At 36.7% G+C, this 16,180-nt stretch overlaps 1 protein-coding gene across 3 annotated transcripts in view; it reads right to left on the minus strand.

The window, feature by feature from the left end:
* MLF1 (myeloid leukemia factor 1) overlaps positions 1-15,691 on the minus strand; it is a 32,104-nt gene extending 16,413 nt beyond the window's left edge. For all 3 annotated transcript variants that reach the window (XM_032408361.1, XM_032408360.1, XM_032408358.1), the window contains exon 1: positions 15,526-15,691. Coding sequence is in view for 2 of the 3 variants with exons in the window: in XM_032408360.1 (XP_032264251.1) it covers positions 15,526-15,572 (47 nt within the window). In the remaining variant the exon portion in view is untranslated. The remainder of the gene's footprint in view (positions 1-15,525) is intronic.
* Positions 15,692-16,180: the final 489 nt, after the last annotated feature.

A 16,180-nucleotide genomic window follows, 5' to 3' on the forward strand; every position in this document is an offset into this window, starting at 1 on the left:
TTCTCTGTCTTTCATCTTTGTTTAATTTCAATTCTTATAACATTTTACATATTTCTATAAGCTGCTTTCAATTGTTTTTAGGAGATTAGGGGAAGTACAATTTTTAAAATGAAGGGACAAGTTGGAATAGGAATTCAGAATTAGACAATCTGAGGGAAGTATGGTTAAAAAAAAGTAAATTGTGTTATTTTAATGTACCTTCTGAATTTACCCTGTGAAAGCTAAAAGGCTTCTATTTTTATTTTATATCTTCTAATATGAGAAATTTATTTGCGGTTTCCTCACAAAATGTTTGATATTATTAAATTTAATTTCAGTTAGGAATATTATAAACATGATTATCTAGTCTCTGGTAAACTAATGAACTCACTAATTTATATGTGTGGTAGCCAGCTTCTAAGATGGCCCCCAATAATCCCCTTCCCTTAAGTATGGGCTGGATTTACTGACTTGTCTCTAATAGACTGTGGCTTCTGCTTGGGCATTGTCTTAGCAAGATGACTCACTCTGGGGCAAGCAGCTGCTATGCTATTAGGCAGCCTGGTGAGGCCTACGTAAGTCAGCTTAGAAGCAGATTTTTGAGACCAGTCAACAACCACATGAAAGAACTTGGAAGTAAATTCTCTCTCAGTCAAGCCTTGAGATGACTGCAGCCTTGACTCACAACTCGATGCAGCCTCCTAAGAAGCCCTGAGTCACAACCACCTAGGTAAGCTGCTCCTGGATTTCTAACCAATAGAAATTATATAATAAATGTTTGTTGTTTTAAGCTACTAAATTACAGCAGCAATAGATTACTAATACATATTACATCCCAAGGAACAATGCATAATACATCTAAAACTGTTCCCATTCTAAGTCTTCAATTTTACTGGTTTTTATCTAAAGACTGGGAGGGAAATGAATGCAAATCTTTAAAAATAAGTAGTTTATTTGTAGGTCTGTTTCAGCATTGTGAGAAAAATTTTTTTAGATTTTCACCAAATTTTGAGACTGTTTGGGATGGTACAAATTAAAACATAAGCTTCTATAAACTTCAGGAGGATGGGGTTTCTCAGACAGGTAGTCTTACTTTAGAGCAGTTGAAACTAAGGCACAAGAAGCCCATGAAACTGTTGATTAGAAGATATAAGTCTCATGTATTAAAACACTTGAGCCAGAGAAAACCAACTGGTTTAAATGAGTACCCCTTCTCCAATCAAAAGTCACTAAGGAAGAGGTTCAGAACTGCAGGTACTGATTGCAATGCAGCTGCTTCTCTATGTAGCATGTACCCAGGTGAGTAGAGACTTGAAGAATGGTAAGCAACTCTCCCCAAAAATGATGGAGAGACCATCTGATATATAGAATGGTTCAAATTCAATAAACATTTATCATGTATACTGTGTGTCAAGCACAGAAGGTGATTACTGGTCTAGAGGAACTTATAGTCTGACAGAGAAATGAGACATATGTTTTAAAATTAAGATTATAAAACTTGGATATTAATTTAGCTAATGTAAGAAATTGTCATAAATTTAGTGATTTAAAACAACAAATTTACACTTTTACAGTTCAGGGGGTCAGAAGCCCAGAATGGATATCACTGGGCTACAATCAAGGCGTTGGCAGGGCTGGTTCATTCTGGAGGCTGTGGGGGAAATCTGTTTCTTCCCTGCCTTTTTTCAAGCTTCTAGAGACTGCCCATATTCCTTGGCTTGTGACCCCCCCCCTTTTTTTTTCTATTTTCAAAGCCAGCAGCATAGCATCTTCAAATCTCTAACTCTTCCACATTTAAAGGACCCTTGTGATTAAATTGAGTCTCCCTGTGTACTCCAGGTTAATCTCTTATTTTAAGGTGATTAATAATCTTAATTTCATCTGTAACCTTAATTCCTCCTTGTCATGTAAATTAACATATTCACAAATTCTGGGGATTAGGGGATTAGGACATGGACATCTTTGGGAGAAGGGGAATTATTCCACCTACTACAGATATATTCCTAAAATCACATTATTTAAAGCAATTTCCAACTGTTCCTCTCAGTCTGCATAAAAGTCTTAGAAGATTGAAATCCTATAAAATACAGCCTGTGATTAACCTGGCACTAGAACACTGAATGGGATTTCCATGACTGATGATTAAAACAGTAAAAAGAACATAAACCTATTTTACGACAAGCCAAAAGAGATCTTGAAAGCATCAGCTCCTGAAGTATCCACCTCAATGGCAGCATTCCCTCTGCACTAAATGGCCTGATTTGTAACCATTATTTCTTCTTATAATTCAAGGTGACTTTTGAGATCCTTTCTTAGAATGCTAAATGATTACAAAGTTAAAAAAAAAGTAAATAAGAACTTACGAAATCCACACCAATGAAAACTACTTTCTGTTCTTACGTAGCGAAGTAAGACATCTGTTATACTCCCCATCCCACCAAACCCATTTCCCGACACTCTTTGAGCTACTGTCTCCTTCCCTTTAGCAGTTAAAATCTTCCAGTAGTCATCTATACTTGTATCCTTTATTTCCTTGGAGTACATTCACTTTATTTTACAAATGCCCCTTTCCTTCCCTTCACTTCTGCATTAAAACTCCAAGGATTCCCTCAACCTTCCAATTACTGAAACCCAAAGTCATTCCTGTTCCTTGAATACTCAGCATCTCTAACTTTGCAGCAATGTACCATTCGGAGCCTTGTTTGATAAATGCCTCCTTTAAATTCTCCTTTCATTGTTCATTCTCCTTCTGATTTCCTTCTCACCCTTGACAGAGCTTCCTGAGTGTCACAGATAGATAACTGGTGCGTCAAAATGTTGACATGCTCAGCCTTGAAGCAGCTGGTTGGGGCCTGAGCCAGCCAAAGCCCCTGGAGCTGGTTACTTCTGTCTTTCCTTCTTGTACCCCAAGGTGCTTTGCAAATATTTTCTGTGAGTGACATTAAAATATTAAAAAGTACTGTCTCCTAAAGACATACAGTCCCCAACTTACGATGGTTTGACTTACGATTTTTGGAATTATGATGGTGTGAGAATGCTACACATTCAATAGAAACTGTACTTGGACTTTTGCACTTTGATCTTTTCCTGGGCTAGCAATACGTGGTACCGCACTCTCTGGTGATGCTGAGCCGCAGCAGCGGCTTCAGCTCCCACTCTGCCACGGGATCATGAAGGCAAACAGCCGATACACTGATAACCTCTGTGCCCATACAACCATTCCGATTTTCATTTTCAGTACAGTAGTCAATAAATTACATGGGATATTCAACACTTTACTGGAAAATAGGCTTTATGTTGGATGATTTTGCCCAACTGTATAGGCTAATGTAAGTGTTCTGAACACGTTAAGGTAGGCTAGGCTAGGCTAGGCTAAGCTATCATGTTCAGTGGGTTAGGTGGATTAAATGCCTTTCAAATCACACAATTTTCAATTTACAGTGGGTTTATCAGGATGTAACTCCAACTTAAATTGAGGGAGATCTGTTCTTTTTCTGGGCTTTATGCTTCATCTGTTCTTGTTTTCCCTGGCCTCTGTAGGGCTGATTCCTTTTAACTTGAACATGCTTAAAAATCACCAGAGGCACTTATTAAAATTCAGATTCCTGAAACATACACCCAAGGATTTTTGATTCATTATATCTGGGGCATGGCCCAATTAATCTGCATTTAAGCAAGCATTTCTATTAACCCTAATGCAGACATTCCAAGAACCTCACATGAATAAACACTAATCCTCTTCAACCATTTTGTCAGGGACCTCTAGTTCAATTTCTGCTTGTTTTGATACAAACGGTCTCCATTTATTTAACAAATATTTAACAAATATTTACTGGATATCTATGTAAAAGGCACTGTACTAGGAAGTGGGAATGGAGCCCTGATCTTACAATAGAAATTGTAATACTTTCTAAAATACTCAGAGTATAAGTTACAAATAACAATAAAGTAATTTTTGGACATTTGCCTATCACATTGTAGTAAGTCTTTAATCTAACATTTCCAACACTGTCTGTTTCCCTAGCCAGCTCTTCCTCTTTATGTCTCTTTTTCTATTAAGGGCACAGCCATTATTCTCCAAGTTATCCAAACTCAAAACTTCAGGAATGGGCTGGATGTTAGTTGGGTTTTAATCTGTCCTGTACTAGCTTCAAGAGAGGAAACAGGTGAACTCTGGTTCCATGGGAAGAATAAAGGAGATGGCAAGTGCTCTAGTTCAATCTCCCTCTATCAAGAAAAGCTGAGGTTGGTTTACTTCTGAATTATCATTACTTCTTATATCTTATTATTTCTTTTCTGGATTCTAACATCTAGTAATTTGAGCAGAGTAAATTTTTAGTAGTCATGTCTAAGTTTCTTTCACACCCGAACTGAAACAGTGGCTTATCTGGGCATACAATTCTAAATCATTTCTCCTCACTATTTTGAGGATCTATATTGCTTCATTATCTTCCTTACTTAGTGTTAAGAGAAGAGTGATGACAATCTGGTTCTCATTCTTTCTAAAGAATCTACACTCTCAGGGCCCCTGGGTGGCTCTATCAGTTGAATATCTGCCTTCAGCTCAGGTCATGACTACAGGGTCCTGGGATCGAGCCCTGCATCAGGGCTCCCTGCTCAGCAGGGAGTCTGCCTCTCCCCTTGCTCATGCTCTCTCAAATAAATAAATAAAATCTTAAAAAAAAAAAAGAATCTACACTCTCTGGAAGATCTATGATCTATGATTCTTTTCTTTTTAATGTATCAAAATTACATTATTATGCATCTAGGTATAGAATTAAAAAAAAAATCCTGACAACCCTCAAATTTCCCTTTCCAATGTGTGTTCTAAGGATTTCAGTCTTTGGTTAGTTTTAGAAATTGTTCTTAAAATATTTCTTTGCATATTTACTATTCTATCTGTTCCTTCTTTGTAGAATTTGAACCCTCTGTGATTTTGTCCTACATATTGGAAGAAATGCCTTGGCTCAGTTTCCCAGGTTACTATTTTAGTCTTTGACTGTGAAAATTCTACTTAACTCATTTTTTTTTTTTGTCATTTTAAAATCAAAATTTTAATTTCTGGTATCTCTGGTTAGTTTTTTCCAAAATGAATGCACTATCCTCTGACATCTCTAAAGTTTTTCACATTTAATCCATTTCAATCTCCTTTCGATGTGACTTTCTACACTGCAGACACTAGAAAGTTTAAGATTTAGTTTCCTAGACTCTACTGCAGCAAAGTTTCTGGATTTAGGTTCTGCCAGTTATGGACCATTATTTGAGAACTGGAAAGTAGAAGTGTGGCAGAGTCTGTAAGTACTATTACTTCTCTTATTTGGTAAGCATGATCACAGAGGTACACAGTCATTCTGTAGCAGTGCTATCGGGAGTCCATCACTAGAGCTTATGGGTACTGGGGGCCAGACAAGGGAAATCCATTTTGCTGGTATGGGTCCCCACAGGTACACCATGACTTTAGAGCCAGCAGCAGTAGCAGCAGCTTCCCAATTCAACAATTCCTAGTGAGAGAAGTGGCCACTGCTCCCTCCATGGTCTGGACCTCTGATGTGGCTTTGGGAGTCATTCCTCAAAGTTCAATCTAGAGTCTGTTTCTTAGGCCATCACAAAGATCCTCTAAGCTGTTTAATGCCCTGTAATAAATTCTTTTCTGCCTAAAGTCAGTAAATTTTGTTTTCTGCAACTGAGCCGATGTAAGTAGGAAAGTACACATTTATGTTTGTCAGCTTTAATCCCATTCCAGCACTTTTAAGTAGTATTGACTATTCAAACTATTTTATCATTTTTCTTTTAAGTACTCTTCACTATCTTTTTTTTTTTTTTTAAGATTTTATTTATTTGACAGAGAGAGACACAGCGAGAGAGGGAACACAAGCAGGGGGAGTGGAAAAGGGAGAAGCAGGCTTCCCGCCGAGCAGGGAGCCTGATGCGGGGCTCGATCCCAGGACCCTGGGACCATGACCTGAGCCGAAGACAGACGCTTAACGACTGAACCACCCAGGCGCCCCACTATCTGCTTTTCTACTTTCTTTTCTTTCCCTCAAAAGGAAGGCATAGGTTACCATTATTGAGAGTCAAAGGGGAAGTTTTTTAAAATTCAAGTTAAAAATAGTCTTGCTATTGACTATTGATAATAAAATAGCATACAGAAAATATTGTCTTTTCTGTTAAATTAAAAGCTTCTTGAAGAAAAGGAACATATCTGTCTTGCTCAATCCACTACCCAAAATTAGCGTGCAGATGTTTCTTGACTGACTGATGGAACAGTAACTAAAAAAGGATAGGAAAAAAGCCATTAAAAACTTTTCAGCACTTTTAAAAGAATTTAAATGGAATATTATGTCACCTTTAAAACAGCAAGGCAGATGTTTATGTGCTGACATGGAAGGATTAACAAGATATATAGTAAATCTCCATCTGTGTAAAAAATTCATGTATATATGCTTATAAATGTATAGAATATATCCCTAGGAAGCTACGTAGCAAACTGGTCACCGTGGTTGCATTCGGGAGGGTACCTAGATGGTTGAGGGCTAAAGGTGAGAGGGAGTCTTTTTTTGTCTCAATAAGCTATTTTATTGAAGTATAGAACATACAGAAAAGTGTACAGATCATAATCATATAACTCACTGAGGTTTTTTCCCATCTTAAGCATTTTTAAATGCACAGTTTAGTGTTAAGTATACTCACATTGTTGCGGAAAGGGAGTCTTTTAACCTCTTCTGTAGGTTTTGTTTTTGCCATAAGCATGTATTACATATTCCAAAAACACACTTTTGAAAATGTAAAGTACCTTGATACCTTATAAAATCAGGTATTAATTACCAAATATTGGATGTTACTGAATTTTAAGATTTAAAAAAATTTTTTAAAGTCTTCTAGTGTACATGTAAATATGGAAAATTGATATGGGAAAAGAGTTCTGGAATTCCAAATCATATGCAAATGTTCACTCCAGGCTGTATAAATGTGTTTTTCTTTCTTAATAGTAATAAAGCTTATCTCAGCAAATCCCACTAAAATTATGCCAATTTATCTTATTCTGTGAAAACCCTAAAGTATATTAGCTTGTCAAAGTTTGTGGTGAGATGCTACTAAATTTTATGTTTTAATAAAGTAATATTTCCCAACTGTTATTAATTAGGCATTAGTTTTAAAAATATGCTAAGGCAGAAACTGTACTCCAAAAACACTGTGTAGTTCTGAGGCCTTATTGCCGTGATTAAACTTGGAACAAAATTCCTGAGAACTGAATGTAGAAATTTGTTTTATTGTTTTGAATGATTGTGTCTACCATATATGGTGCAAAGGTGTTTTTAACTTAAAGACTTTTTTTAAACTACTGTGGTTAACTAACACTGCTTTGCAGTTCAGAAACACAGTATCTCAGCAGTAAAGTTTTACTAAAAATAAAGAACAAGGTGTCAATAGTTCCATCAATCACAATTTAATCTTCTCAGAAAGCAGTGCCATTGCCCAGGTACACTTGATGATATTAGAAAGTACTCAAAAATAAAAAGATGGGTATTCTCTAAATACATCTCATAGGGAGGCTGTATATGAGAGCGTTTCTAGACTGCTTTATTCTATAGATCTGTTTATTCTTGTCCAATATCAATTGTTTTAACAGAAACTGTTAAAGAGAAAAATGTAGTTAATAATGACTTAAATATAAATAGGTCACCTGCATACCTGACCGACGTGATAATTTCCAACCACCTCCGCATAAGGGCCACTCTGGTCTGGATGATTGATAACCACTTTACAAATCACTTGTTTGACAAATCCATGTTCTAAAAAATTGTAACATGTCAGTACTCTCACTTCTCCGTTTGCACTCCTGCCGTAACTCTCTTGTCCTCTACATACCAACCCACTTAGGAACACTGCTGTACTTTCCAGCCTCTGTCCTGCTCACTGACAAATTTTATGCAAAGTCATAAAAGGAAAGTGCTCTCTCCAGTGTGGGTGCAGGTTGAAGATACTCTTATTGCAATTGAATACAAAAATTTCTACAGGAGGGTGCCTGGGTGGCTCAGTTGGTTAAGTGACTGCCTTCGCCTCAGGTCATGATCCTGGAGTCCCAGGATCGAGTCCTACATCGGTCTTCCTGCTCGGCGGGAGGTCTGCTTCTCCCTCTGACCCTCTCCTCTCTCATGCTCTCTCTCACTCTCTCTCTCTCAAATGGATAAATAAAATCTTAAAAAAAAAAAATTTCTACAGGAAAATTATTCTTAATCGAATTAGTAACTGAATCTCTCAGAATGAAGAGTTGCTTTAGATAAATGTTGGGTATTAACTGGAAAAACGTAATTGTACTAAATTCACTCAGGAAATATAAAATGAAGACACCAGACATTAGCTTTATTTAAGTATTATACATACCTCATTCTTTCCAACTAAAAACAAACTCTAACATATTAAGAAAAAAACAAGTAAAGATATTATACATATGATACAGAAAAATATCATAAACAAGGTCATTTTTCCATGAATTCTTGTGGGATTTTTAGTTTGGGATTTTTGTCTTATTGATAAGACAGGTGCAGAAAATTTAACAGACTACTATTCCTAAATTTACCACCTGTTAAAGGTTTCAGAATCACTAACAGAATTGTAGGCAACTAGCATTATAAGGAAGTTGTACAATTTAAAAATTAAATGGATCAATGGCACAGAATGAGCAACTTAGGTTTGAACACACTGGAGAGCAGAAAGGGAGTTGTTTTACGCTTCCGAAATCAAGATGTGAAGATCAAGTTAGTTTATAATTAAGGAATCAGAATTTGGTGTCTGGATCTCCCACTTTTTACTTAAAGGAACAGAATTTCAAGTAATTCCAAGACCCATAAAGAGTTGTCTAAGAAACAATTTTTTAATTCTTACCTCAAAAACTAGATTATTCCAAAGTATTTCATATCTAGATGATACTTAATGCCAAATGATGCCAAGCAATTGGAATTATTTTAACTTTTATTACCTGTGATATGGTACTGTGGTTATGTAAGATAACCATATTTTTTCAGAAATGTATTTGGAAATACATAGGGGTTAGATGACAAGAAATCTGGGATTTGCTTTAAAATACATTTGAGATATCAGCAGAAATAGAGATGGATAAAACAAGTATAAATTTTGAAATTCTGGGTGACAGATACACAATTGTTATACTTTTGTAGTATATGAAATGTTTCATTAAAAAGTTTTAAAGAACAAAAAGAAATAGAACTATGTGGAGTTAAAGGATTTCATACCACCTGATATTTTATTTTTTTAATTTTTTTAAAAAGATTTTATTTATTTATTTGACAGAGACACAACGAGAGAGGGAACACAAGCAGGGGGAGTGGGAGAGGGAGAAGCAGGCTTCCAGTGGAGCAGGGAGCCCGATGCGGGGCTCGATCCCAGGACCCTGGGATCATGACCTGAGCCGAAGGCAGACGCCCAATGACTGAGCCACCCAGGCATCCTCACCTTTTGCTTAGAGCTCCATATTCACTGGACATTTATAGTTTAGAATATGGGTAGCAGTGTAGAGATAAAAATGTTCATTCTTATTGATATGCAGTCACTTAAGAAAACCAGTCAACTTTCCCTTTAGATACGTGGATGAGATTCAACTGCAAAGAAGAAAAATACTTCAGAGAATACTAGATTTTGTTCTGTGAATAAGTGAGTATTCAGCAGCTATTATTTTCCTATAGAAACATATAATTTAGTGTGAGATTTATTTTTCTGATTGCATTATAATTGGGCTACAAATTCAACAACTAAATGTGGCCCATTTACTATGTTGCCCAGGTTTTTTCTTTATTTAAATAGAACTAGGTATATATTTATATGTAGAACAACTGTTAAAAACGTTTTTATTTTTTGAGTGACATGAACAAAAGGCTGCTTGTTGGAAAAAGCATTAAGACAAAATTGTGCTCACAGTCTGGCTTTTGCACCTGTCTAAACCATTCAGGAAGAAATCTGCCTGGGCCCTGAAGTAAGTTCAATTCTTGTCTACCCAGAACAGCAGCTGCTCAAAGATAAGACTAAAATTTCTCTAGTTCAAGCTTGAATTCTTTTTTATCAAAGCCAAAAATCTCTTGTGGTAGCAAGGAAAAATTTTATTATTTTTAAAATTAACCTAATGCAGAGTTTCTTTTCTCAGGTGAGAAGTCAATCATTTTTATATTTTTCTACCTATTCATATTATTCTCTTGAAAATTAATGTTTCATTCTAGGAAAATAAATTGGAAATATGACTAGGCTTTATAAGCTTCATACATTATATACTGGTCATTTCATATACATAAACTAAAGTAATAATTTGAAATGTGGTTAAAGATTTAAATGAAAAATATTCTTCATACATCCACAGTATGCAATATTTTGCAGACACTAAACTCATACTTTAGAGAATATCTAGAGACTAGGAAAATGATTGTGGTATGTGTAGAGGAAAATAGTATATTTATGATCATAAAGCTTTGTTCTGATTTTAGAAAATATTTTTCATATAAGGAAAATGGAAACAAAATACACCGAAATGATAAAATCTTGGTTGCATGATTTCCTTTACCAAACTTTCTATAGTTTTCAGATTTTCCATGAGGATGCATTTTCATTTAAATCAGAAAAAATTTACTCATGCTATTATGATAGCCATACTATCTCTTTCAGGATTGCTGACACAAACCACAACCAAACGGAACGATATTTGGCACCAAATGTACCTTTTCTACTCCATATTATTTATCTATCACAAGCTATGAAAAATACAGTTTGCCCCACCACCAAAAAAAAAAAAAAAAAAAAAAGAACTTAACTCTTAGATTGGGGATAATTTCAACATAAAAGGTTTTTTTTTTTTTTTAAGGGATAGTAAGCTTTACTTCCAAATAAGGTCCTGTTTTTAAGACTCTCTCAAATATATAAATATACTGACCAGTTACAATTTTATTTGGCCAGTACAATAAAGTAAAAAGCAATTTATTCTTTATACATAAGGGTCTCAGATAATTGACATGGCATTCCCAGTCATCAAGAGAAATTCCTTCCTTCCACTATACATAGTGGTGGCAAAAAGCTTATCAGCAGATTGTTATGGCTTTCTTGATCATAAAGAAATGTTCTTAGTTCCAATGAGGTGTAAAGGTCCATAAAGAAAATACATTAGGTGATCCAAGTTTTGACACTAGAAATAATGCATATTACATTCATAAGAGAATCTTGAGGGCATGGGCCATAACTTCTACAAATTTATAATAGAGTCCACAGCATTAGGCATATAATAGAAACTCAAGAAATATTTGAACGAATTAATTTCCACAGGCAATTCTTTATTTCCCCACCGTTTAGAGGCACAGTTTAAAATGGTGGTGTGGCAGAAGCCTTTTATATTAAAAGGGTTGTAGGAATGACTATGGCCCCCTCTCATCCTATAAGCACTCCCTTACTTTTTTGTGGATATTTACAATGTTCAGTGATAGAACTAAGCATTTTATGATTAGATGCTACCAAATGGCATTCCTTGATCCAGCAACTATGTCATACTCATGCTGTGCTCCTTGGCTCTGAATTCAATGGTTTATACCTACTGAACCACAGAAAGCCCCAAAAGTCTACCTTAGAAATTCTTTCAGTTCATAGTGCCTCATTCTATCAAATATGATCTTGAAATCTGCTAAGTTCATTTATAAGAAACATATACATTAAAATATTTCTGAGAACAAATTTCTAGGTGCTAATAGTCACAGAAGCTGTTAGGTGTCTTAACATAAAATGGAATCCTGAAAATCAAAACCTTAAATTTTAGGTGAGTACTCTCAAGCCACCTTTATTAAATGATTAAAATTGGGAGGTTTATGTGGCAGAATACTAATTAGCACCAAACTATGTCATCTTGATGGAAGACCCTACCTCAGACTTTAAGTCTGAAAACAAGTATATGAGTAACCCTGAACATTTCATTGTTCACAAAAGCTTATTTAGAAAGGTGATTTTATTTCCTGTTTTATGACAATATTCTCAACCAAGAAAATATCAGTCAAGGCCTGTCTTGTACAAGGAATATATTCACTTTCAACTCAGTCAGTGAGTAAGTCAAAGCCAGTGTCCTTGAACTACCTCCAAAGGGCAAAATAATTTTTTTTAATTTAAAAAGATTATAGATATGCAATTTTTAGCTCCTGCTAAGACCAAAGAGATGGAAAAGTAACATCCTGTGAATATATGTAGGGGTTCTTTGACCAAAGACTAGTCATCATACATAGGTTGCCCTTAAAGAAATGTTAACGATTTATAATTAAAAATAAGGCTGATAGATTTGCCAACCTGTTTCTGAGCCTTTAATATCTAATACCTGATATGTGGTAACATAGCTATTCTCTGCAGCTTGCATGATCAGACTTTCATTTCTGCAGGTCAGAAGATTCAAAGTTCATATTCTGCACAAAGTAGAAATTTTTAGACTGTACCAGATATAGGTAAACTTTAATACGAAATAATCAATGTTTTTAGGATATAGCACAGATGTCAACATCACTTGAACTTCAAATTAATTTTCCTGCCCATACATATGTATTTCTATTTCTTCTTAAGCAAATATAAACGGGAAGGGAAAGTAGTATTCTTGAGAGTAAACTGGATGCCAGAAGTGCCAGCTTTTAGCTTTTGTGTCTTCAACGAAATTACAAGTATTATTTACTTAAGAAGGTGTATATGAGGATATACTGTATGGCAACTTTCACTGAATTTCAGCTCTGCAACATCAGGTACAAAAAAAAAATTCTTAATATATAATAAAACACTAAACTTCAACATATCACTTTTAAAGTTTCCTTTTAATTTTCTGATGAAACATTTGAGGTACATTTACAGTAAACACTGAAAATGAACATATTTGAATTCAAGACTATAGATTTTAATTGTTTTTTTTACTCAAATCTTTTAAACATCTATTTGATTACAGTATTTTACATCTCAAATTATTTAATAATTCTAATTTTATATCCAAAAAGTATTTGTCTGCCCACTTTAGAATAATTTGTAAATTAGTAGAGTGTGCTTATATTGACATCCTTGATATACTGAACTAATGGTTATTTAGACAATGGTAGTGTTCAAATTAGAAAGTGTCAACATCAACAATAGCATATGTTGAGTGCAAATACTTTCAGCAATTAACTAAATACCAAATTAACTACAATACAGAGTGTAAAGGACACCAGATTATCATTAAACAATATTTACTGAATACTTTCTAAATGTCAGGTATTAAGTTAGCAATAAAGGAACCCAATGACACATTATGTTAGCAATAGGGCTAATATTTATACAAAAGATGGTGGGCATGGAACCCTTCTGTGTTCTTTAAGGTCAATGAATGATTTGATAAGGAGTCTGTAACCTTTAAGAATTTCTTATGTTGGATTTATGTTAAGTAATGGATACTCATTTTGTTTGGGGTTAGTCAAATGACAGATTACTTGAAATAAATAGAAACACACATTCTCTTTCTTCCTTACTCCCCCCTCCATCATGTTTACTCTCTAAACAGTTAATTGTGGCTTACTCCCCCCTCCATCATGTTTACTCTCTAAACAGTTAATTGTGGAGCAACGAAATTATAAGCATTCATCTGTTTTATAAAGTTAATTATAATAATTTTATCCTAAATTTTTATGACATGGCTGTCTGCATTTGAAGAAGGCTACGAAGAGTGATGACTGAAAGACCCAATGACATATAACTGACGGTCCTTTCCCTCCTAAGCACAGGGAAGAGTGTTCTTTGATGTATGCCTACTATTTGTGGTCTGTTACTATTTCTGATCCTGACTCTTGGGTTCATTGCCTTTGCTCAGACAGTTACCCAAGAGTTTAAATTACACTTTTGCTAGACGTTTTTAAAAAGGTACTAATTATACTCTCACAGTTTAGTTAAGGCCATTGCTGTTTTTGATATATTGAGGACATAATGCAACTCAAAAGTTGTCATAGTCAAGAATTCTTAACTATTACCCACTGTAGTGGTCACAATTACATAAGAATCATTTCAACAGCTCAACTAATCCCTACTCTGAGACTTTTAAAAGAGCAAATCGGAATACAGCACAAAATTTAAAATTTGTTGAAATGGCATTAATTGTAAATGTCCCAAAAGCTCCTAAACAAGTTAACTAAAACAGCATAATAAATTTGCCTGAATCCATATACCCCTTAATTGTAATTCACAACCTTTAGAATGAAATGTTAATCATTTTATTTTTCTATGTTAATTATTTCATCTCTTTTTACCATTAATTATCCTTTCAATTGTTACTTTTATGTTATTTGGTTTAAAAATAATACTAACACATGTAAGCCAACACAGTATTTTCCTTTAAAAACAACAATACTATGTAGAAAACTGCTGACATTTTAAACTTAAAAAAAAAATGTCTAGGAGTTGCATAGATGGAGAATTTAATCGATCAAAATAAATTAGGACACCAAGTCAAAGTTCAAACTGGCAAAACACTTGGGCAAAAAAGTAGCACAAAGCTTCGCGTCTTAGGAATCCAACTAGTTTGTAATCATTTTTATATAATCGCCAAAGCAAGAACTAAAAAAAACCAAAAAAACCCAAAAAACAAAAAAACACCCACACCCCCACACAAGAAAACTCGATTATAATGAAGCAACTAATTAAGTTCTGGATGCCTTCTTCCTAAGGCATCACGTTAATTCACTTGGAACTGTCCACAGATCTGACATCTGTTTACCTGAGGTGTTAAATGCACCCACTCTCTGCTTCCCTGCCCTATTTGCACTTCGGAGAGAGGAGTCCCTTTACAGACAGGACTAGCTTTGTAACAAAGCAAGCAAAGAAAACAAACAGTGCACTCGGCAACCTCCAACCACTTCGACGTGACAGCACAACTCTCCAACTTGCTGTGCTCTCAGAAGTGCGTATTTATGAAAACGCTGTTTTAAAAATGTGTTCCTTTTCAAACAGTTGTCATCTTAGAAGACATTCCCTGCCTCTCATTTGGAACTGAAACAGGTGTGGAAAGGGTCCCGTAAGCGTATTTCTCACCAGAAGTTCCACCTGGAGGGCAGTTACCGTCACCTGCAAGGCTCTGCGGCTGCGAAGGCGGGCCTCCGAGCGCGGGAACCAACCCGGACACCCGAAGTCCGGCCAAGTCGAGAGCAGCGGGCACTTGGGTTTGTGTGCGGGGGGCCGGCTCGCACCTCTCCCCACCTCACGCTCCCAATCCTTCTCTCCCCTCTCTCCCACGTCCCCAATTCTTCTCCCTCCCTCCCACACCCCTAAATCTTCCTCTCCCTCCTCAACCCCCCAATCCTTCGCTCCCCTCCCTCCCACACCCCTAAGTTCCCTCCTCCCTTCCCTCTCACGCCCTCGAGTCCTCTTCTCCCCCCAAGCCGCCTCCTGAAGTTACTCAAATTCCCCCTCGCCTTCCTCACAGTTTTCTCGCACTTTTCCCTGAAAATAGCTCCCTTCAAGATCCCTGAACTCCCGCGCGACCGCGGGCTCCCGTCCCCCCACACTCACGAGAAGAAGGGATCATCCTCAAAGCTGCTGCTCAGCATCCCGAACATCGTGGCTCTGTCCCGGGCGGCGGCGGACGCGGACAGATTGGAAAACGATGTGACTCGCCGCGGCCGCGACCCGAGCCAGCCCTCCCCACGCAGTCACCGCCCCTGGCCCGGCTGCGAAGGCGGCGCCCGCCGCGAAAGGCGATGCGTGACGCCGAGCTGCTTTCCCATTGGGCGCTGGTCTCCTGGCGTCACTAAGACGAGGCGGGGACTAAAGCGCCGCTGCCATGGCAACTGCGGTCAACAGAGTGGAGGCGAGAGGTCTGGCTTCCCGCCAGCCAGGCGACGAAGCCTTCTGAGGGACGAGATAGCTTTTTCCCGGGGCTGCAGGAACACAAAAATTAGACCACCTTCTGCGTGACCTTGGGCAAATCGCCCTCGGCCTCGAACCCCAACTCTCTTTTCGGGAAAATGGAAATGGGCCAAGATTTGGGCTAGATGGCTTCCAAAGATCCATTCATATGCCGCATTTTGTGATCCACGGGCAAGAGTCTTATATCCAAAACGCTTCCGTGGTAGTTGGTCAAAAGCTGTGCACAAATACTGAGAATGAATGTGCAACAAGTTTTTGAGTACAGTTAATAATGTACTCAGTGCTTGCTTGAAGGAAA

The sequence above is a fragment of the Phoca vitulina genome, unplaced genomic scaffold (genome assembly GCF_004348235.1).
Source record: "Phoca vitulina isolate PV1807 unplaced genomic scaffold, GSC_HSeal_1.0 scaffold10, whole genome shotgun sequence".
Lineage (NCBI taxonomy): Eukaryota > Metazoa > Chordata > Mammalia > Carnivora > Phocidae > Phoca > Phoca vitulina.